General features: G+C 36.0%; 1 protein-coding gene across 1 annotated transcript in view; it reads left to right on the top strand.

Annotated features, from left to right (window-relative positions):
* The window catches only part of LOC121317510 (visinin-like protein 1), a 34464-nt gene extending 11082 nt beyond the window's left edge, over positions 1-23382 (top strand). Inside the window, exons 2-4 of the mRNA XM_041253517.1 lie at positions 8345-8511; positions 21146-21361; positions 23043-23382. Coding sequence (XP_041109451.1) covers positions 8350-8511; positions 21146-21361; positions 23043-23240 — 576 coding nt within the window. The 5' untranslated portion in view covers positions 8345-8349 and the 3' untranslated portion in view covers positions 23241-23382. The remainder of the gene's footprint in view (positions 1-8344; positions 8512-21145; positions 21362-23042) is intronic.
* The last annotated feature ends 2191 nt before the right edge of the window (positions 23383-25573 follow it).

Below are 25573 nucleotides of genomic sequence, written 5' to 3'. Positions count from 1 at the left end.
CTACAGTAGTTAACAAAATAGTTCCATAAAATGTCTCCACCATGCACATCCATTCATTATGTAGGTCAAGTGGTTAAAGACACAGGCTTATAACCAGGAGGTCCCTGGTTTAAGTCCCGGCTCAGCCACGCACTCACTGTTGTGACCCTGAGCAAGTCACTTAACCTCCTTGTGCTTTGTCTTTTGGGTGATGTTGTTGTAAGTGACTCTGCAGCTGATGCATAGTTCACACACCCTAGTCTCGTATCTTGTAAAGCGCTTTGTGATGGTGGTCCACTATGAAATATATTTATAGTAGAAAATAATAACCCTGATGTTACAAAGATACCTCAATCAATTCCAACACACACACAAGATGCTTCGTCCCAGGAAAAAAACAAATGAAAGAAAAAATACTTTGTATGATGTTACCAGCACTGAAGAATGAAGACGGCAACTCTCACTTAATGAAAAACTTATATCCCAGTGTCTCAGTTATTCATATTTTATTAAGAACAAGGTACAAAATAAAAATAAAATAAAGCTTACAGTACGCGTTTCGACATATTGTCTTCATCAGAATCTTTTACTAAACAATGTTGTCGTAAACTGTTTCAAAGCCATGCTTTTTGACTGTCTCGTACTTCCTGGGTCATTTCACATGGAGAGTGAAGTTGTCCCCACCCCATCCCTAGTCCTGTCAATAACCAATCAGCTGCTTCCCCCATTTACTGACATGCTTTCCTCCAGTAATGCCTTTACCCAGAAGACACTGCTGAAATGAAATTACACAGGGAGTACAAGAAGACCAAACAGATAACCCAAGAATAAGGCATGGAAACTGAGGGTTTCCTTTAACCTACAGTACTACCAGATATCGTGTTTTAAAGTTATAATGCATGTGTTATGACATGTGTTTCTTTGGGTGTTGACACGCTGCACTGGTGAGCAGATTTAATCAACGCAAGTGCTGACACTAGGGTACCAGTAATGGTAACCCTAGTGTCACATTTAATAAAGAAAACAAAAATAACTAAGCTAAAAGTTTGCCACACAAGGCGAGCACTAGTTCCACTAAAAGGAACATCCCGCTCCAGGAACTTACTACTCTAAACTAACCTACTTCTGGCTCCTGGAATCCCGGCCTTCTTACGGCAACTCATGTCCCTTTACACAGCCTTGGCTGGACAATGCCTTCACGATCATCGTCTTGCAGTTGAAGGGTCTCGTGGTAGTTAATCCCGTGAAGCGGACACTCCTGGTTTGTGGTTGTGTGCACTGGTAGATCCTCCCGGGGTTAGTGCTGGCTCCATAGCTTCAGCTTCCGGGTTGATACAAGTCTGCAAAACAACAAGATATAAAACACAGCAATCTTTTGCTTAGCGCCTGTCTGTATGGCTATAGCCGTGCAGTAGCCTCAAACTGTAGCAACGATGCTTTTTTAGCTCCACGCAGCCTCCCCGGGCATGCCCCCGAGCCAATCCAGACCTCCTGATCAGCTAAGTGCAGGGCGAGCCTACTGGCTCAATTATTTCCCTAGCCACCTGTGTCCTGTTGCGTGTCCCAACTGCTTCATTAAAGGCACACTTGCACCCAAGAGCCAGCAACACTGTCTCTCTGTTACACACCAATACACCAGTGACTGTATAATGTTACTTTAAATGGACCACAGTATGTTTACTGTTTTTTCTTGAAGCAGTCTTACAACTCTGTCCAGCTGTAAAGCAGCATAGCTCTATCTGGTCAGCTTAAAGCATGTGGTGTCAGAAGCTGTAGTTTCAATCAAGGACAGCTAACAGCAACTCTAAATCAAGACATGTTTTGTTCAGCTTTAGTTGCAGCCACTGATTCTACCTGAAAATTAACAAAAAAAAAAAAAACACTGCCAATTTAAATCATTGTAATGTAAATAATTGCAGAATCCCAACACCTGTGAATTTACCGGTACCGGTACTGGAATCTGTAGTACTGTCATCAAATGTTCTAATGTCCTTGTAAATCTAATGAAATGTAATGTATCTATTGTTTTGATAGCAAAATTGTATTCGATAAGTATAAAAGTAAATATAGTGTAGCTTATAAAAGATGGTCAATATTAGTTGCACAGGTGAATCAGTGATTGAGAAGACTTAGCTAGCCAACTGTAAATTCAGTGTTTCAATTTCTGATGGCTTTGAAGACATAACAGTTATAGCTAGCTAGTGTTGGTCATTTATATTCCTTAAGGAAGCTCGGTGTTTAACCACAAATGACAGCAATCAGTTGTAGTTGGTTAACATTTAATTATAGTTGGTTAGGATCCTGTTCCATATTTAAATGGCTCTCTGAAGTGTTTTCTTTGTTTGAACATATGCTGTATTGTATATACTGCGCTACACGGCATCAGCATCAGATATCCCTACTTCTTTATTTATTGCATTTATATAGCGCTTTTCATACAAAAGTATCTCAAAGCACTGTACAGTACACAGCAGAAAAAAAGAACCACAATACATTTGTATAGGATGTCATACATACAACTGCCACAGTCAAACCATTTAAATAACAGTATGCACATAATACAAAAGCAGTTACAACCCACTAAGATAAGAAAGCCACAAATGAAGGCAGAGCATTCCATAATTTAGGAGCTCTACAAGAAAAAGCCCTATCTTTCGTGTTGCTTTTGTTGACCCTAGGAATAACCAGCAGCCCCATATCCTGTGATCTCAGAGTGCAGTTTGGAAGATACAGGGTCAGTAACTCCTGCAATTAACTAGGTGCTAATCCATTCAGGACCTTGTAAGTTCACAGAAAAATCTTAAAACCAATTCTACACTGCACAAGGAGCCAGTGTAAAGAGGCCAAAACAGGGGTAATATGTTCACTTTTCCTGGTTTTAGTCAGAATTCTAGCAGTGGTATTCTGAACAAGCTGCAAGCAGGATACCACACATTTTGGGACAGTAGAAGGAAAAGTGCATTACAATAATCAATTCTAGATGAAACAAAGGCATGCATTAGTCTCTCGGCATCAGATACAGAAATAATTGGTCTAAGTTTGGCTAAAACTTTTCAGAGCCACTATGTCAGGGTTCATTGGAAAATGTATCAAAACATATTTATCAATTCACCAAGGCAGTTCATGATGACATTTCTTGGGGTTTAGTCCATGTTACTGTTAATAAATAATGATGAGGTGAAGGGGAATATGACCTATTGATACATCACGAGGAACTACATATTCTTTTTGAATTTTTGTTTGTTGAGGTGACATATTGAATTGTAAAACACATGTATTAAATATTATTACCTGACACAGCAGAACATGAAGCATGGCAAAGCAATAAGTGAGCTGGTTACTGGGATAATAACTGAATATCAGATCTGAATGATTTAAGAATGCAATATTCACTCAACAGTGTTACAGAAAGTGGTGAGTGGTATGTTTGTTAAACTTAGTGCAGGCTGTCTGCATTGTACTGTCTACATCTCCGTCTATTTACCATACCTGTTTATTTCCTGTTATTTACATACTGCCTGCGTTCTATTTCTGCTGATGCCTGCCTGCCTGTTCTTAGTCATAAGCCATGCAAGGTGTCTTCTGTTAGGGTTTCACGGTTTTATATGGGAACTGTTGGGCTTCATGCCAGAGGTGTTCTTTCCTGGTGTTTTTCCACTCAAGAAATGTCCTAAACATGCACACAGGCTTTGCCTCATAGGGTGTCAGTTTCCATTATTGATGCACCTGCTAGCCTCAGGTCACCTGAACACATCCATCTGCGTGGTGCCAGCTAAAACTGTGTGGTGTCCCTAATTCAGTGCCCAGGCAGTGTATTTCTGTAATCAGGCTACAGTATTCTTTAATGTTTTACTATAAATCCACTATGTTCATTGCTACACATTATCACATACTAAATAGAAATGGGTTTTCTTCACAACAGTACAAATACCCCTCTCCGAATTAATCTTAACATGTACATGCCAGTCTGTTTTGTCATTACGATATTACATTGTCTATTTATTTTTTTCCCTCAAAAAGTATCTGCAGTGTTTTAAAAATCACAGTACTATCATTAGAGAGAATGGACAGTTTGGGTTCTTCCATTTGCAGGAGTGGTGTTCTGCATGTGCTGGAAGTAACATCAGGAAAACCTACTATTCAATTATTTTTGATAGCCTTTGTTAAAGAAAGCTTATGATGTTTTGTGACCTCTGATCTTACAAAATAACACAGCTGACAAGGTTCTTTATGTTGTTGTAAAAAATGCACTCTTGATGCACTCTTAATGGAAATGGTATATATTGTATGTAAGTTGACAAGGGAGAGATGAGAGGCCAGAGGTGAACACTTAATGATTTATTCTTGCCCTGGTTGGTGTAATTGAATGGGGTGCATGCCTAGGGTAACTAGCTAGAGATTTGCTGTTGTTGAGAGTTATACTTCATATGCTCATCATTTAAGTTGATCTAGTAGAGGCTCTAATGATCAATTTGTCTTCATCAGAAGACTTACATGCATGTCTTTTAAAATAAAATAAGACCTTGACCTTGAGGCACCTTTTGTCACATAAATCAGTGTCATTGTTGTTCATTACATTATGTTGGTTCACTAACTATAAGAATCCTTGGAATCTACTATATCAATTTGTCTTCTTCCTTTAACTAATTATACATAGAGTAGCCACTCTATTTTTCCAGAGCCAAACTATACATTAAAATAATCTTCAAATAGGAAGATGTATCTGATTTTCATGTTAAAATGTTGTATATACAGTAAGGCTTCAACTGGCAGACTCCTGAGGGCCCATGTTATTAAACATCAAATACCTTATTTCCAGACTCTTACTTGGTGCATTATCATGGCCAGTAATATTCCACTAGTATTCTCAATACTGAATAATCCAAATGTATATAGTCTGCCATGTAAACAGCATATTCAGAATATGAAGAGGAATATTCCACCTCTGCAGATTCAGAATGTTGTAAGTGGCATTTTCCACTAGTAAACGGAATACTACAGAAATATAAAGCCATGTAAACAGCATATTCCGACTATGAAGCGTAATTCACAACAGACACGCGCAATAACACGACGGCATGTGAGAGAAAACGCAGCTACTTTTATTAAAGATTTTAAAGTCATAAAACAGCTTAACGGCAAGAAACAGTTCTGCAGAAGTGTTTAATTGGATGTCAGAAAAAATCATGAAGGGGATTTTGGAGAACTGTGGATCAAGTTCATCATTGATGTAAAGTTTTTAAAGCACACAGCACTATATTATAGTCTATAAACCAAAAACCAAATAAAATAAATAAAAAAAATAACAGAATAGAAGTGGGGGAATCTGTCTTTCTTTCACCCTTTGTCTTCACTAACCCGATGAAGCATGTGAAAGTGCCTCCCGTGAGATAGTGCACCCCTTCAGTGCAGCAGTGTGCTTTAACATGTGCACGTCATGTGATGTAAAGGGGAGACGATGGAAAAAACCCTGACTTCAACATTTTAAAAATAGAAGAAGAAACAAGCACATGTTGTGCATTCTCTTCTTTGCAAGCTTTTCCCACATCGAAACTTTTGCTGTAGGTGTGTTTATTGACACAATTTTGTAATCGTATTACAAAATGGACGATAAGTGTATGAAAAACTAGATGTTGTATTCACTGTTTTATTAAGTGTTGCGCTGTATATAACTAGTAAGTAGCAAATATTACAAAACCAAAAGGAAAAAAAAAAGTGTTTATTATGTATTATTATCTCACGGGTGCACTTTCACACCGGCGTGGATATCGGGTTTAAGAATAAAGTTATCCTGACCAGCTGACTGAAGAGACTGAAGGAAAATAATTCCATCACATTGTAATATATTAGCCATCCATACATATTATCTGCCTAGTTATTTATTTATTTTATTTACTAAAGTGCCACTCACCAGTAGGTCGTTGTATAGATACAGTGTAAAATGCTCTTACAATCTGAGTACAAAAGAATATACAGAAAACAAATATCAATACATGCTAGATCTGGAAATATACAACTACATTTATATAAAACAGCATCTATTTATATATTTATTTATTTCTATACAATTACAGCTTTCAATAATTGAAATTCAATCAAATGCTCTTTGAAAAGATAACTGTATGTGATGACAATTTATATATATATATATATATATATATATATATATATATACACACACACACACACACACACACACACACACACACACACACACACACACACACACACAGTATTTGCTTTATTTATTTATTTACTATGGTTATTTTGCTGTTCACTTGTTTACTGTAGGCTCTGTTGATGATGTAATTGGCTAAACGGCAACACATCTTCAATCTGTCTCCTTGTTAAATTAATAAAGACATATGTTTGTATGTCTGCTTGAACACATTGCACTGAATTAAGACCCACAAGCATCTACACAATCTCAAAATATCAGATTGAATAAAACAAAACAAATAACCTGCTCTTTACAATAAACAACAGATTACTACAGTCAGCACTCTTTTGGTTTGCAGTGGGAAGCAAGGTGCACATGTGTTAATGGCATACAAGGAATATCCCATTTACCATGTAAACACAGAATATGAAAGGAGGAAGAGAATTCCGCCTTCATGTATACAGAGCATTCGGAATATTCTAGCGTTCCAAATACTTCATATTCTGAATACTTGTGCCATGTAAACGTACTGAATGTGAGTTGAAAGCTATTTGAAATCAGTCTTGTTTCTTTTTTATCAGTCTCTTTTTTTCTATTAAGATAGCAATTACAAAATAAAGAGTAACTATATACAAATCAGAGCTCATGTTGGGTCTTATACAATTAAAATAAATCTAAGTATGTAAATAAATAAATAAATAAAGATGTATTTCTATATGCAAGTCACAATGGACAAATCCAATTGGACTTCAAGGTCAACTAGCAAGCTCAGCCATGCCAAATTTCAAGCCTCTGTAATGGTGTGGAAACCCCCATACATTCTTGCCATGGTCTGCTCTGAAGAAAATACAGGCACCTGTTAGTATCTATAGGGAGCAAAGCAAGAACAAACCAGTTTGAGCTGGTTCTCTGTGAAGTCTGCTGGATATCTAATAAATATACTGCAACACGTGATGCAATAGCTGCATTTAGTGGCAGCTTTTAGCTCTATCATATACAAAAAAAAAGAATAATTTACATTACAGCTGTGAAAAAAATATCTTTAGGCATGCTGCATTTAAGGCCCGTAGCACTAAAAGTGTGTGGGTTGTGATAAGAGGGGATAACATAACTAAATCTGTGGCTGGAAATTGTGTTTCCTAATCTAAGGTTAAAATCAGTCATACAAACTAAATATGAGAAGCTAAAATGTGTACCCTTCAAGTAGTTTTCTCATACAATAATTCTGTACTCCAGGATTATCTGACTGCCACAATAAGTGTAGTAGAAAATAAAGGCTCAATAAATTGTGTTATGGATTTGAGCGATTGTGTTACAGAAATTTAGCACTGTGTTTTGTTTTTTATCCTTCACTATGTATGGTGCAAAATATCTCTTGGCTCTTTGATTGAGCATCTTTTTTTCTCCTGTATTGAAAAGTTTGTCGCCTTTTGAACTGCCTCCGTCGTATCACTTTTACTGCCCACTTATGTCGCACATTGATACAATGTTGACATAAAACCTTAAACAAAATTGACATAGACATAATAAACATTGTTAGTTGTCATGATCAGTTGAGCATTTGATGTCCGTGTGAATGGAGGGTAAACCACAATGCAAAAGAGCCGAGCTCCTTTACAGTCATGGTTTAAGAGCTTTTAATATCATCTCATCTCAAATCACCTCACCTCACAGGGCAGGATCTGTAACGACAGAGCGTTACACTGTAGACTCGTTACACTGTAACAAAATAAGCAGCCATGATTTAAATAACATTGATTGTTAATGAATGTCTGTACTGTATTGTCGGTGCTCACACAGCCAGCGCCCAGCCCAGTTCATGTTGAATGTCTGTAGTGTATTGTCGGTGCTCACACACTGTAAATTTACAGTATAATCATAAATCTCGAAAAACTACTCACTTCTAAATCTTTTGTAGTCATTTTTGTATTACTTTAGTATAAATACATGTTAATTTGGATTCATATGTTGTTTTTTTCTCACTTTATGTGAACGAAAAGACACACATTTGCCCGTTTTCCCTTTGGAAATAGTGATATTTTTAAATATCACTGTCCTGGTCACAGAAGCAAAGTTTGTGGGGAATAATAGCCATTTTCTATACTTTTAAGGCATAAGCAATTAGGAAATAACACTTACTACCCAGGAACAAAAATTGTGTGACATAGTGTAATTAAATACATGACATTGTGTTCTTTTCTGCAGAAACAATGGGGAAACAGAACAGCAAACTGGCCCCTGAAGTCATGGAGGATCTCGTGAAGAGCACAGAGTTTAATGAACATGAACTGAAACAGTGGTACAAGGGATTTCTAAAAGACTGTCCCAGCGGCAGGCTCAACCTGGATGAGTTTCAGCAGCTGTATGTAAAGGTATGTTTGGGGGTTAAACATCATTGTTATACCAAAGCTGTACAGTACACACAGGGGCAAGGTTGAGACCACCAGACTCATTTCACTTGTAGAGTCTGATTCAAACCCAAGATACCAGAGAATACAATATATTGAATTAGCACTCTGCCCAACCTATCCCCACGATTGTTGTTCTCTGGTGTAATTAAATTACAAGGCCTCATTTAAAGAATGAGTATTGATTTACATCTCGTTCTTTTTTTTATTTACCTGCCCACCCACTGTTCAATAAGTTTTTTTTGTTTGTATTTTTTTTAAATAATTATATTTTAAAGTGGGATGACAAACCTTTGTTTATAGGCCTAGCATTGTAAAACATGATGATTATTATTGAATGTAATATAATTATTCTAAACAGAGACCGGCTGTATATTTTATGTTATGCCGTGCGAGTCCTCCTGGATTTAATATTAAATACCTGCATTTTTGGCACTTGCGTCTAACCCTTACATTTAGATATCCCTGAAGTGCTGCTCAATGCTATTCTCAGTAGCTTATTCTTTTATACAGTATGTCGCATTAATAAAGCACCAAATCTTCTACATAAAAGCAAAATTGCATGAGTTTACATCAGCTTATTCACAAGTTAGCACAAGCCAAAGCATGAAAAGGCAATCGCTGAATGATGGTTTAGATAGCTGAATATGCCAGAATTTAGACTTAGACAGACTATAGCTGGCTATAGACAGACAGATAAATATAGTTAGATTTTAGTACTGTAGTATTGTTAGTTTTCACAATGGAAATGTGTTTACATCGTAGGCTTGTCAAAGAGCTGTGCAGTGTTGCTAGGCAACAGTTGAACATAGCTGTTTTTATGTTTATATAAAAATGATCTCTCTTAAGCAAAATGGATAGCATCTCATTAGTTGAATAGGTGGATCACAGGGCTGCTTTGATGTTGTAAATGGGTGCAGGGGTCTCCAACCCTGGTCCTGGAGAGCCCCTATCCAGCAGATTTTATGGCTAAAGATCTGGAACACCTGTTAATCTTGACTAATTAAGCCAATAATTAGTTCAATTAGGTAACAAAGATTGGTTTAAACGAAACCCAGAAGCCCCAGTAGCTCTTCGGGACCAGGGTTGGAGACCCCTGGGTTAGAGAATGAATGTGTTAATAGAATCAGTATTCATTATCAAGGTCAGGTAAATATATCTGCCTAAAACTGCAGCATTGCTGCTGCTTGAACATTTTCCACAACATTTAACTTTGCATCTTCAGCAGCTTGCTTCATATTACTTACATTGAGGCAATGCAGTTTTTTCAATTCAATGCCAGAACAACATTGTTTGAAATGATACAATATTTGAAATTATACTGATGGAGATCCCAATCTCCAACTGGGATTTCGATTTAGAGAATGGCAAACTACGCAAGGTAAAGCTTTTTGACCTGTAAACTGTGTTCAGAATAATGTGGATCACAATTCCCATATTAACTCAAGTGTTTAATTGTTAAAGGATTACATTAGCTTTGGGTAAGAGCAGTGAATGTCATACAAGGACATTCTCTTTGTATCCGATAGATAGGACTGGGAGTTAGAATTGCATGGGATGTCTCTGAACGTTTCAAAAGCTATGGCACTTAAAGGACAATATATCGAGCTGTAACAGCAGGCAAAAAGCTTGTTTTCAAAATATATTTGCATTAGTATAGACCTATATATAATTAACTAAAAACAACATCCCATTCAGTAGAAAGTTGCCGCAAATGTCAAGTTTCTGCAAAAAACTGTTTTCAGTATTGAAAGTGTGTTTGTAGTTTAGCATCATTGAATTTCCAGAGATTAGTTGTTACCCACAGCCCACAATGTTTACCTTCTGGCACACGTTTATTGTCTGAATGAAGGTGAAAATCTAGAGGGCTTTTTCCTAATGCTTAATTACTCCCTCCTGCTGTTAACATTTGAAGATATTAACACTGCAGGCTGAATAAGGTCAATACATATTCATGACCTGCAATGTAATTACCAGCATTAAAAGGACAAGACCATCGCATTTATTTTTAAAACACGAATCAGTGAATTCCAAGGAAAGCAGGGCCTTTTTACACACAGTTTACTGCCTAGTGAACCAAACTAAGAAATAGACCATTTTGTTCACATTTAAAAGATAATGCAGTAACACTTATAGTGGTCGGCTACATTATCTACTATTGTGACTGTCCTAGAACTGGGTTGTCCATCATCTCCCTCAGCCATGCTTTATTATCCCCCGTTATGAATAGTCGAGACGCACGCATGTCACACTTATTTGTACATGCAGTGGATTTACGTCATGGCGATCTATTTTTTCGTGATACCGATGGCTCTGATTGTGTAAGCTATAGAGGGGTGTGTATGTGTTACAGGGTACACCCTGCCCCTTTGTATATTTGTGTATTTTGTATTCATAATTGTTGTATTATTATTTCAAATGCACTGTTTGGTTTACAATATTTAAAAACACCCTGTTTTTATTGTTATTATTGTTTACAGCCTTGATTGGTTAAAATGCCCCATTCAGATAACATCATGAGAATGTGTGATCAACAGCGAGTGCCAAATGTGGTAGGCGATAAACTTTAGGTAACTGATATCCAGTTAATCCCTCAGCCACAATATAAAAACAAGCAGCTTTGGCTGAACAGCGAGTGTGTTCAGAGGACGAACGTTTGAACTCAATTAGAGAATATAAGCAATTACTACTTGTGCTGGATCTGGACCAGCGCGATACTTGTTTATACAGTGCTTTGTTTTGTCTGTCTATTTTGGCCAACGTGCCTTTTGTTTTATAAAGTGTTTCTGTTTTGTTTAAACTTTTCATTTAATAATAAATACCTGAGTGCAGCCAGCATTTAATTTGCCCACACGAACTGCCTCGTGTGTTCTTCCGGATCTGACATCACCACAAAGGTATCTTGTCATAGTATGTCACTAACATACTGTACATGCTAGTACATCATTATTTTAATCATTTAATTAACAGTATGGTCCCTGCATGTTTATGTTTGTAAAAAAAAACGTAAAACGCCAGGTCCTACTTTAATAATTTATATATGCAGTATATAGAGCTGTAGTCATTAATGAATATACCTAAGTTACTGCAATTCAACTATAAAATGAAATATGGCTTACAAATGCGAGATAAAACACCTTGATTAGTACATAAACATTACCCTAATCTAAGCCATTCCCCTGTGCAAGCTCCTTTGTAAGGCATTCAATATCATGTGCAGGTTCCATGCTGGTACAATACCAATGTATCCTGAGCTGTGATCATATGCTGACAAAAGGTCACCAAAGAAAAGGATTCTGAAAATGGGAACATTTGATTCTGCCAGGCAGCCAAACATAACAGACACAATAAACATGGGCGTAGTATGTTTCCAGTACATGGCATTTAGATAAATCTCTCTAAATTAAACAATTTTGAAGTTGATTTGCTATAAAAAAAAAAAAAAAGCACTCATTCCAAGCTGTCAAATGAAAAAAAAACTTAAAGAAAGATTTGTTTTGTATTTACTTACTGAGACAAAACATCTAATTTTCTAAATATGAATAAACAATTTTTTGTTTTTTTATATTGGCACAGTACATTGGCTATGTTTACAACGACTATTGGCACCCAGAGTAGAACATTTTTTTCTAGATTTTTGATGTCATCATACTGTCATCGTATTATATCTTTCTAGATTTTGGAAATGCCTGGAGGGGGTAGGCCATTGCCAGCTTGGACAGCCAGCTTGAGTGATTGATTTTTATTTTTATTTTATCTTGTCAATTCCATTTGTGCATCCCCATAAGAAAATGTGCACACTGTTGTATGCTTGGTAGTGCTCACAACGCTATAACCCAGTGCTAGTACTGCTATCCAGTAATAACTTGCTGTTCCATTCTTTTTTTTTTAACTTGCTACCTGTGGTGGTTTGTGGTTGCTGCAGCTTGTGAGATCTGGTTCATCTGTGCAGGTTGCTGTTCTTTTTCTGCTTGTTTGGAACCAGCATAGTGCATTCTCCAACTTCCTATTGTCCACCTGAAATAGTGTTGTGAAGATAGATCATATAAGAAGAAAGCATGCGGTGTCTACAATCTTCACACCTAAACCACATTCTGTACTTGCATAAATATTTGATTATACTCCAGATATGCTTATAATGTATTTAAGCCATGCAATATGCAGTGTGTATGAGCTTTATACAAAATATATTCTTTACTTATTTTCACGATACATACCAATCCTTGAATTCAGTATTTGTTATGTGCGTTTATTTTGATTTAGATATATTTATGTTATGTTAAAGATCCTGCCTAGATCAGCAAAAATGTGTAGTCCTGTGGAAATCATTCCGATCAGCCAGACACTGACATGCTGAGTCAATGAAGTGCTGCAGGAAAGCCACTGCTGCAGACAAGAATCACCCTGTGTTGATTTACAGCGCCCTCTGCTGGTAAAATATGGAAAACAGCAACCTGCAATTATTTCTTGATTTTCATGCTTACAGTATATTTAAAAAAGCAAGGAAATTTGTTGATAAAAAAAATAAATAAAGCTGGACTGTAAATAAATTACACAATAAAAATGAAATGAAAAGAGCAGCACAAGCGAACAATAATCATAGGGGGGAAAAGTCACATTTAAGACAAAATGGTATCTAGAGAAAATTAAAAGTGCTTTTTCTGTTAGAGCTAAAAAAGCATGTGTACTTAATGCTTAAAGGCAGCAGTGAAGCTGTAACCTTTTAGCTTAATTTATAACTGTAAACTAAAACAACTGCATTAGGAACAGAGTTACCACATTATATAAGGAAATACTGGCTGCTGAGAGAGCTACGTGGGTCTCAAGTGGTATGTACTAACTGTTTGTCTGTTTCAGGTTCATTTTGCTGGTGCAGTTCATTTTCAGGTGAACTGAAGCATGTTTACTTTCATGTTGCAAAAAACAACCAGGAAAACTTACTGGAACATTTAGCACCAAATTGTCAAACAAACTGTATCTAAAGAGTCCTGAGGCATCTCTATTACCCATCTCTCCATCTGAATTGATTTCTTTCCATTTGTGAGTTTGCTAGATCTATTGGCTATGAATAAATACATTGCACACCAACATAGTCCACAATATTGGGTGTAGCTACTCCATAGTTAATAACAGAATATTGAATTTGCATTAGAGCACAATTTAATCAATTTCAAAACTTCCAAAATTTCCATCACCCTTTTATACAGCATAAATAAAAAGGGGTTTTCATTGGACTTTGGTTTACGTTTTCTCTGTCACATACTTGCTGTGTAAAGCAATGTGAGTTTCTTCAGATATATCCCCCTCCAAAATGATGTAAAATGATTTGTAAAAGCACATACAATGCAAAAAGATTTTGATTATTCTAAGTGCTAGACCACTGTTATTTACTGATTTCATAAAATAAAGATGCTATGAACATGATTGCTGTTGTTCTACCTGCTTACATAATGTAGTCCTGTTTAGTGAGTACAGGGGATATTCAGTAATGTATGAACCAGGTCCTTAATGTGGCTGATTGTGTACAGATCTGTCAAGTACCTGTATGCAAATAAATATGGTTTCATGAAATGCAATAGCTGGGATAGACAGCATGATAGATGATGCAAAGTCTGTTTCAATTCTATCTTTCTGTCGAAGAAAGTTTTCAATTAACCCAACAGAATCAGGGTGGCATTCTGTCTGATTAGTTCGAGTGTGTTTAAGGAGAAATGACAATCCCAGAGCCCCGTTTCAGAAAAGCCATTTGCAATCGTAAGCAGCTCGCAAATAAAAGATGGGTTTCATTAAACTTTCACAGGGCTGCGACATCGCCGCTTTTCATCGGAAACCTGAGACAGCCAAACAGCAGCTGCAAGTAGCAATTTTCATCACAGATCTTAATAGAACATACAGTGGTGCTCATACTACTAGCTCATCATCAATATGGCAGAGAAATCCGAAGGGAAAGAGGGACCAATCAAATCATGAGACTTGATGCATATACAGACTCACAATTGGTCAAATGTATTTTTAGATTTAAACAGAAACAAATCTAAATGGATTTTATTAATCAGTTTTAACCTAACCTAAAGATACAGTATTTGAAACAAAAACTTTTTAAAACCATGAAATCTTTTAATGCACAAAATCAGGTCATTATTAACCTGGAAGTCCATTTTGGATGTACTGTGCATGCTGAACTAACATTGAATAAAAAAAACAATATGTATATCAAGAAATTTGCCATTAATGGATCCAAATCCCAATGTTGTCCTCTGCTGTGAATGAGCAGCAGCCAATAAGGACAGACAAACAACAACCAATCACAGGAGACACAAAAGGCGCCACACAGGATAGGACTACACAGACAGAGGCAAACACATCAGCGGCCGGAAATACAAAGCGGGAAGGGAATTACAGTGCACAAACCCAGTGGAAATATAGCACAATACACAAACGCATGGATCGCTACCTGTATATGCAGGAAAGGTTGTAATTCTGTTAATATTCAAGCAATCTTATATGCAAAAATATTTGTGTTAGATCCTGTCATTTGATACCCTGGTAGTACAGATGGCAGTTTCATTTGTGCAAATTGTGATATTGCCAATCACTTTGCCAGTGGAGATATTGGTGGTGAGATATTGAGAGACGGTGGGTAAGATAATAATAATAATAATAATAATAATAATAATAATAATAATAATAATAATAATAATAATACTGTAGCAATCCATGTGTTTGTGTATTGTGCTATATTTCCACTGGGTTGGTGCATTGTAATTCTCTTCCTCCTTTGTATTTCCAAATGCTGATGTGTTTGCCTCTGTCTGTGTAGTCCTATCATATGTGGTGCCTTTTGTGTCTACTCTGTGATTGGTTGTTGTTTGTCTGTCCATATTGGCAGTTGTTTGTCTGTGCCCATTGGTCCTAGTGTGCGGCTGAGGACCAATGGGATATGTATAAGCTCCGGTACTCTATTTGCATAATGGAGCGGAGCTAAGGTTATAAAAAGGCGCTGTGCCAACATTATTGTTGTTGCTGTTCTGTTGCTTCAAGGCAGTGTGTTTTGAAGCATTGTGTTCTTGAATAATCAAGTAAAACTGGTCCAAAAATAGCTGATTTGCTGTATAACATTTTAGTGGAGAATGAGTGTTGGGGCTAGTTGCTGCATTCTGTAAAAACATGTTTTAGGGCAGTTATTATTGCCAGTTTAAAGAAACAACAGCAAAGCCTCTAGAGTCTAGACCAAAAAAGAGAAAATGTATAACAGTTATTACAACTGTGACATTGTTAAATGACTTCCATTGAGGTGGAGGTTGTAGAAAATGTGTGCACAGCAGGAAAGAATGACAGCTTGACAGCTGATTATGAAGGCTGTTATGCTCCACTTAAAGAAAGGTGATTTGGATAGTGACTGGAGGGCCCTTGGCTGTGCTTTATGCATGTAGACCACTATGATTAGTTTATTGTGTCATCTGCATTACGATTGCCTGAACTGAGCTCCTGGTTTTATTGTTAATCCTCGACAGCTTTAAATAAAGTCTATGTTTTATTTTGTAGTCTCATACTGAAATCAGTTTAATAGTGACAATAGTTGCAGTTGCTGTTGGGTTGATGTAAGTGTGCTGTGTGTGATGTTAATTGTTACCCTGCATAGTTCAGGGGGTGTGCAGCAGGGGGCTTCCAATTTCCTGTTAATTAGTACCTATTTTCTATTTCAGCTCTGATCACTTGCACCTTTGCTGTCTAGTATTTGTTTTGTAGCAAACGCTCAAACACCGTCACGGCCACCTTTCTATCCTAGTTTCCACGTCTGGCTCCGCCGGTCTGCTACTAGAGTCAGGGCCTCACCCACTATCTATCCTAAGTCTGGTCCTTTCTAGCTGGCACCCTGTCCTACTAACTGCTCCTTTCTGCTTCCTCTGCCCTATCCTTACACCTCCCAGCTCATGCCCCGTGAATTAAGTAATGAAACGGTATTATTATTTTTCATTATTTTTTATTTAGGAGACAGTGTTAGTGGTTAAAGGATGTTTGTTTTATAACTTTTCTTCTGAAACTCAAGTAATCTCTCATCTGTACATAGCTGCCTCACATTGATTGTAAACTGCTTTCTCAACTCATGCAAGGTTCTAAAGACTGTAAAGCCTTTGGCTTATTCTTCTGCTGGTTGATTATTTTCTGCAGTACTGCTGCATACTATACAGTATCTTTGCATAGCTGTACAAACCTCTTAACATAATATACAGTAGCAATATAATTAAACATGTTATACACTTGGGTCCAATTCGGTCAAATCAATTTTTATAGCCGTCTCTATTTACCAGGTCAATATAATCCTTTCTACTCATGTTTATACTGTATGTAATATATTAGATCCACACACTGTCTAAATGTAATGTTGTTGGCAACAAATAATCTCAAACAATGTTGTTGGCAACAAGTTGTATTCTAAATCATACTGCTATAGTATGGGTATCTCAAGTGTGCATGGAATATATTTAATAACGGGGATCTCATGGCATGCACTTTCTAGAAGCTACACGCGGACATTTAATGAAAAGCTGTAGTCAAAGCAGTGTGTTTATTTTAACATATGAAACATAGTGCTTACCTGGAATTCAATTTCCTATTCTGCACTGCTCAGATGCTCCCCCATCTTGCCTGTGATATTTGACGCGCAAGTCTGAAAAAAAGCAGTGACACGTCAGGCATAAAAAAACAGAGAACAAATGCTATAGTGTGAATAGCCCTTAATTTGTGAATTAAAATTCATAATAAAGTATTGGTAGAAAGCTGATGCACTGTATTTACACCTGTCTATTTAAAGAAGGACATTTTGTCTGATCTCATTTAACTGTTAACTCATCAGTTTGTCATGGCAGCGTAGTTGTGATAGCAGTATACCCAATTACCAGCAAATACTCTATTGCTGTCTTGTGACACCACAAGCATTCCCATTCCTCATCCATCTGTAGTTAAGACGGTTTGAATAATTCAAATTCTTAGATTCTGATTAGGTCGAGTTCATGAAAACACTTAGCAAGGCTGAAATTAACAATGTTTCAGTACTGTAACATCTTGGATGTTTACACAGTGCTGAGCACAAAATGTTTGATTTCCCTTTTACAGCACGTAAGGCCCTTTGCCAGTTATTGTGTGCATCAATTATTTTTTATTCTTTTGATTGGGTTTCATTTACAAGTTACTGACCAAAAAAAAAAAAAAAAAAAAAGTTCAATTAATAATAATTTAGACAAAACAATGATACAGATCATATACTGTAGCTTTTTGGCAGAGTTTCTACCGTGTTATTTTTGTTTATTTAGTTGTAGAACCTTTTGTTTTGGCCCTTATGCCATTTTGTTTTGTTGAATTAGTTTTTGGCAGAGTTTCTACCGTGTTATTTTTGTTTATTTAGTTTAACAAAGAGCACATTAGCACATTTAACTGTGTAGCTTTCTGTGTCTAAGTCTCTGACCCTGCATTAACAACTGGGCTAAAGCAGGCTACCTCACCACATAGTCAATAGTGTCTAGTGATGTTACAAATGCGGAGCACAAAAGTTATTAGACTAAACACAGACAAAATGTCTGAGGTAAAATACAGCATCAGTGAGTGGAAGCCAGGGGTAACCCTCAGAATGGAAGTTAGCATCCTCCATGTTGTTACTGTCTATGCCAGCTCCCAGAGATATATACGTGTTGCATTCACACATTTTAGTGAATCCACTGCCACTGACTGATCTTGTTTAAGAATGTTGTCATTTTAATAACTTCATTCCCGTTTGTAAATTGGTTGGGTATGGTTGTGCGTTGCTGTCATTGAAATAGGAATCAAACTGCTTTGTTGACACTCACAACACCTCATATCTCATAGACGTTTAGACACATACTTCTTATTTCCAGAGCTAGGCCAAATTTAAGATTTTACTGTTTTGACCTTGACCCCCAGCCACACTGCAGCCCTGTATTTCAGAATGAGGGAGACCTGGTGCTTTTTGGTACACAGCTTTATTCTATCAGTATATATTGAGAATATCATCCAATAAACAGTACCACATTTGTTTTAACCCCAAGCACCTCACTTTTAACATTTATAATTAATGTACTGTATAATGCACAACGTACCTGCAAAGCATATGCTGCAACAACGCATATTACTGTAAAGTAAATGCATGAAAATCTATTGCATTTTTATTAGTGCAATCAAGATCCAACAATCCTTATCAGTTCAACTATTTATTTCATGGTCTGTACTGCTTGAACAGGTGTTAAATGGCCAACAGACTGGCAGAATAAGGCTCTCATCATCCACTTTGACAGAGTTCCTTCCTGTTGAGAACACCAGTATTTCCAAAGGCTTCAGCATGTTGCCCCTCAGAGATCTACAGGCTGACTGACATATTTGTAGCTGTTGCCAGTATATATCAATGTGAAAGGACCCTAATACAAAGCTACAGGGGAGACTTTTATGTAATTTATTTTAATACAAATAAAAATACTTTCCCTTTAATTAGGGTGGTTTTGATTTCAATGACATTTCAAATATATATATATATATATATATATATATATATATATATATATATATATATATATATATATATATACACACACACACTGTAAAGGTTGTGTTATTTGAAAGTATGTTTTTAAAAGGTTATTTCATGCATTACAATACTTTCTGAGTGCCTATGCTTTCCTGGAGAAGTGCAAACTTTAAAATACACTCACAAGTTTAGAAAAAATAAATTATAGAAATAATAATTAATATGCATGATTGAATACTATTCTAGTAATAACTTTGAAGTTTTAGTACTGATAATTCTCTATTTTAAATACAAATATTTTCCATTCAGCCACTCTGATCTTGACATTTGCCTTTCTGAATCAATGGTGTAGTTTCCATGTGTTTTTTGTTTTTTTTTAGCTCAAGACATTTGCTCGTGAAAAATGTCTCAGTTTCCGTTGACTGTGTTTATTTAGGGGTGTTGATAGGTAGATTAGCTAAGCGTAATGTTCTCTTGTTGTTATCACAGATGGCTCGTGAAAATGTTGTTTCCATGCGCACACGGAGAACTGGTACACGAGAGAATCTAAGCTGCGATTTCTAAATACATAGTACCTGGTTGGTTAGTAATGTGTTTTACTGCTCTTGCCCAAATTGTTTTTCAGATGTTTTTCAAACGTTCATTTACAACTTTATTTGGTCAGTTCTGAGAGGGCATCAACAACTTGTTGGAATATATATATACGGCCACGTTCTGCTGTCTTGGAACCCACAGTAACAACTGAGCTGTTCTCTTGCAAAATTTAGAGCTGTGTCACATAAGGACAAAAAAGGGGCGTGGTTTTCCTGTGTTTTTCATCATTTACACGAGTAAATGAGATTTATCCTTCTGTTTGGCCAGTTTTTTTTCGGCCACAAACCAGATTCACACGAGTAATTCTCCCAAACGTGCACGCGCATCGCCACTACACGTGTAAATAGCCCCGCAAGGAAACTGGCCCAATATTGAAACTAAATATTATTCAGCTTGAAAACGTCTCTTCAATTAATTCCCTGGAGCTCAATAGTGTAGGGCCTTGTTGAGGAAAAAAAATACTTTATTATAAAATGAATTAAAATATTAATGAAAATGTTCCGTTGTCAATTAATTTAGCATATTAATGTGTACGTTAATTAATGATAACAGTCAGTGGCAACAGATTACGAGATGTTATCTTTTGTTTCAGCTCTCTTCATCTGAAATTAAATCTTGTCCAATCGTTTGTTGGATAACTCATTCCACTCTACTTCCTAATTCAATTTAGATTTGCAGGCAAATGTTGAGGGTGAAATAATAATATAAAACATCAAAACCATGACAATATGAACCTAAACAGATACATGGTGTTTGATACAATGCTGAGAAGTACAGTAGTTCTAAAGGTCCTAAATTCTGTAGGTCCTAAACTTCAGTCGTTATATGTTCTTATATAAAGCAATCTTCTTTTGTTGTTGATGTTTAATTATATAGTGTTGTATTACACTGCAGCCATAGATTATTTTAAGGCTCTGACGCAAGCTGTGTGATTAAAATAGAGATAACAAAATAGACTGTTAAGGATACTAAAGGAATAGGATATGAAAAATTAAAATCATACACATTTCAATAGTGGTTTTCTGTTGTAAACAATTGTGTTTCAGCTACTATGTGATTCTTCATAAGAAACCCATCTGAAAGTTTTTTTTTTTTTTTTTTTTTTTATGTTTACAAATTTGTATGTTTTAATAATTAAGTAACCATCTAAGATTTATATATGATGCTGAAGCTGATGAATGTGCATTTTATTCATAGCATTCATATATTTTGCTCTTAACACTGGGGCCCCTTGTGTAAATGACATGGATATTATAGCTGTTTTTATCTGCTGTACTGGGCAGCATAGTAAATCACACACATAGAAGTGTGGTAAAGCCTGAACCGTTGTAGTGCACTGAAAATGTATAGAACATTATAAGGTGCTATTTTTTTATATTTAACATTGTTAGACAAACTTGTTCTCTGTCCACATAAAGATATGTCTTCTACTCTCATCCTTTTTTTTGTTTGTTTCTTTTCTTGCAGTTTTTCCCATATGGTGACGCCTCTAAGTTTGCCCAGCATGCCTTCAGAACCTTTGATAAGAATGCAGACGGGACCATTGACTTCAGAGAGTTTATCTGTGCACTGTCTATCACATCACGGGGGAGCTTTGAGCAGAAGCTGAACTGGGCTTTTAACATGTACGATCTGGATGGAGATGGAAAAATTACAAGAGTGGAAATGCTAGAGATTATTGAGGTAATTTGAGACTCATACAAATATGGATTGGACTGATGTTACAAGCCACTGCATTGAGGAGATCAATCTTCCTGATGCCATGGAAAAAAGCCATTGGTGTTGGTTTAAAGGGTTGTGGAAGTGCTTTACTGTTGACAGGATTTCCCATTGGAAAAGCAATGAGATTAAGGGTGGCCTAATGGTGTCTAATTGTATTTCAAAGACTGAGTAAAATTGTATTGAAAAGTAGTTAAAAGCATTACAGTTACAGCCCATTCTGCAATGTAAAATAAAACAAAGGCTGTAGGAAAGTCAGACAGTATGAGAAAACATGGAAACAGAAAACTGAGAATGCCGTCAAAGCCTCTAATTATTGGGCTGCAGAATTAACCGTGTTTTTGGAGAACGCGAGGACTGAGATGCATAGTGAGAAAGCAGGCTATTGAATAAGCCAACAGTAGTTAGAATTTGAATAGCATGCTAAACGTCTATGAGAACTGTAAACCATATAGTTTAAATATAACTTGTACGTTGTGTATAACACACCCCTCATGTTGCCATGCATGACTGAGCTGTCTTGGGCTACATCCCTTGCAACAGTATAATGCACTCCTCTTGTATACTAACCTTGCGCACTACTGTATAGAATACTTTCAATCGAGTATTCTGCATACCGAATATATTAATATTTTCTGAAAATGACAGTACAATAGAAACTGTGGCGCTGAACAGCTATTGCCATGGTGACTTCCTTCGTTTCAGATTTAAGTGTGGGTTACCTAGACCTATCATTCTTAGTTCTAGGACACATATAGTACTCTTTCTGCTGTTTGAATTGTATAGGTTGGTTTTAGTAAAGGAACATTGTTATCCTGTGCTTTTATCAAATTGTGCTAATTTTATCAACACCTTATTAAAAAAAATAATAATATTCATTATAACAATGCAGAAATGTGGTTCTATTAAAGTCCATTGTTGAGCTATACTCTGTTGATATAAGCCTCATCATTTTAAAGAAACAACTAATATCCGTTATTTTGGGTTACATAAGCACTGTACCCATGTGGTACTTTTTAGATTAATTTAATTAAGCTACTTAACCGTGAGCAATTGCTTGATTACTTGTTTTTCTTCAACCCTGCAAGCCTGAGAATATTACTATTATTTGTGCTAATTTTATAATTTAGTTATATCTTTAATCACGTTGATTAATTACAAACCCATTTGTTGTTTTTTGAATTACACACAATCCTTCAGAACACAATATAAATGCTCTTTTATGGTAATCTCTATAATAGCTATAGGCATTTGATAAAAACTATTTTTTTTAATGCTTGTTTTGCTTCCTGAACTGAAACTTAGCTGTAAGTTACATTCCTTATATTCTACTACGACTGCTTCACTTCCAGAGTAAATGGTAATAATGTTTCAAAGGACAGAGGCCCAGAGAAAGTCTTAAACTTTCTATTCAAGGAGTATTATTTTCTACAGAAGGGCTGCAGTATAACCAGAGAGTTTAAGACCCTGGAACCACCTCAGTTAGGAGTGGCCTTTATTCTGAGTTTGAGTTTAAAGCCTTGAGCCTTAAGCCTATCCGAGTATAAGACTTTTGGCCATTTATGTTTTGGGGGTGGGAGATAGAATTATATTGAATTCCTTGATGGATAATATATCTCAAAAACATTCTCTTTTCTTTCAAAAGGCGATTTACAAAATGGTGGGCACTGTCATCATGATGAAAATGAATGAGGATGGCCTGACGCCTGAGCAGCGTGTAGACAGGATTTTCAGTAAGATGGATAAGAACAACGACGATCAGATCACACTGGATGAGTTCAAAGAAGCTGCAAAGAGTGATCCATCCATTGTATTACTGCTTCAGTGTGACATTCAGAAATGAGCCAACGTCAATGCATTATGGACTGCACAAAAAGTTAAATGTTCCATTCAGTTTGCAGCTATTTCCACCAAAATATTTGCTTGGACTACCTATAAATGGACTCGCTTCTTGTGTTTGAAACACTTGTGTGCATGAGAATGTCATTATAATATATATATATATATGATATATATATATATAGTATTATATCTATATATATATATATATAGATATAAATATATATAACGGTTTAACTGCCAAATGTGAAGTGTGCAAAGTTATTAACATCAAATATTTTTCCTCTGAAGCTTGTGCATCAGTAATGTGCTGCGTTGAATTATGCTATTTATTGTTCTTGTTTACTGATGCTAGTTATTTGTTTAATATACAGAGTAACGTTAATGAAACTGAATTCCCATGGTAATGTAACTGTTTCTAATAAACCATTTATCCATTCTTTTATAAATTCAAATTGGACTAAAAAAGAGATGGATTACTGATTCATCGGCCTCCTCCTCTTGATTGTGCTTGTACTGTTCGTGAATATAAAGTAGTTTCTTTGCATGCCTGTATGTTTTGCCCTAATACTTTCCTCATTTGCATCCTTTAAAGTCCAAACAAGACTAAATCCTTATCGAAGAAATTTAGTGCTGAGCCAATAGGAACTAAACTTCCATTGCAGTAGGTCCTTCAGTAAAGTACTGTATTGTTGTTTGGGGTGCATATTTGTGATTTGTTTAACAATTATTTAATACTTGTGCGAGCATGTTTCCTTATTAAAATATCGATATTGCTAAATTTATTGTTGTCTCCGTTTTAAATCTAACTACTTGCAAGCTCATGTCATCTTGTACAGAGAAAAATAACAGCATAATCCCAATAGCAGCAGTCTGTGACTAAGCATGACAACCGATTCGAAAGCAGTCACCTTTTTAATGGCCCAGCATAATGTATGGGCATCAAACTGTGATGGCAAAAAGCACATCATTACTACACAATATTAAGAACACATTGTATCAGGCACCAATATAGGACAAGATTTATTATAGAAAAAACGACACACGTTTTAATTCTTTAAATAGCACCTGCCCATTTGCCTAAAAAATGGTCCTATACAGGCTGTTTATATCAAAATGAAATTGGTATCATGCTGTATTCAATCTTAACTACCAGCATGCAGAAAAAGAGGTCAACTTGGTTGTGAAGAGTACAAATGGTTCTCTCTTTTTTTTCGTCGGTCTTGCTTCAGGTTCAAATATGTGTAAAAAGAAACAAAAACAATTCTTCATTTGTTTGTTATTCAAGTGATACTTCTTACCAAGGCGTGCCACGTTCTTATTTTATTTTTTATAATTAACTTTATGTAGGACTTTTTTACCCCCCCCCCCCCCCAAACAAGCACACACACATTGTATATAATCCCTTATCTTCAAAGATGCAGCATTTCACATGTAAAGCCCAGAGGCTGTGAATCGTAATGAAGTATTAGAGCAATTCAATCTTGGGTCCCATATTTAACTTTAAACACAATAATATGGGTCTAAAAAGATTCTATGAAGAGTAAATTATTTAGTGATTGATATTTAGCCTCCACCTGCATTAGAACATGCTGTTTATGTGATTTGTAATAGCTCAGTAAATTATATAATACTGCATCAATAAGACTGAAACTATCACCTTCTTAAACGAGACCCAGCCAGTTTGTACAATCAACACTTCACATAAATATATTTTCCCAGCAAATGTTTGTATTGAATATGATAATGCATTTTTATCGAATGCTAAATTCAAACAAACAGCAACTATTCAATATTGTAATGGACATTGGCTGTTCTAATCCCTGTGTTGTGTTTTCAAATAATAAAGCATCTGTGGGTTGTTTTCTGAAGGTATGTTTATTTAACTTTTTAAAGTGTGAAAATGTATCTCTGTACATTCAAATAGACACAAAAATGTAAAAACACATTCAAGTAACAGTGTGGTATTTAAAATTGTTTGTTAAAGACACAGTATTGGATTTTACAGTAGCTACCTAAACTGTTGCATGTTGTAATTTTGTAATAGGCTTTACAAATGCTCCATTGGGTCAGCATAACCTTCGTAACATCACTATTTGTCATTCATCTTTAAGTTCTTGCTACAACCTATTATTATTATTCAAAAATCTAAATACAGTCTAGCCTGTAGCCTACCCACAACAACAAAAATGCCATACACAGATGGGTACAGATGATGCAGGGTTAAGTTTTAGTGAATTTTGTTGTAACTCAAGTTTCAGAATGGATGCCAGGACCATTCATGGTCTCAATCTTCTTGGTTGTTCATGACAGTTCAGAAATAGTTTCCATTGAATT

The sequence above is a fragment of the Polyodon spathula genome, chromosome 6 (assembly GCF_017654505.1).
Source record: "Polyodon spathula isolate WHYD16114869_AA chromosome 6, ASM1765450v1, whole genome shotgun sequence".
In the NCBI taxonomy this organism is placed as follows: Eukaryota; Metazoa; Chordata; class Actinopteri; order Acipenseriformes; family Polyodontidae; genus Polyodon; species Polyodon spathula.
This window is presented reverse-complemented; position numbering and strand designations above follow the sequence as displayed.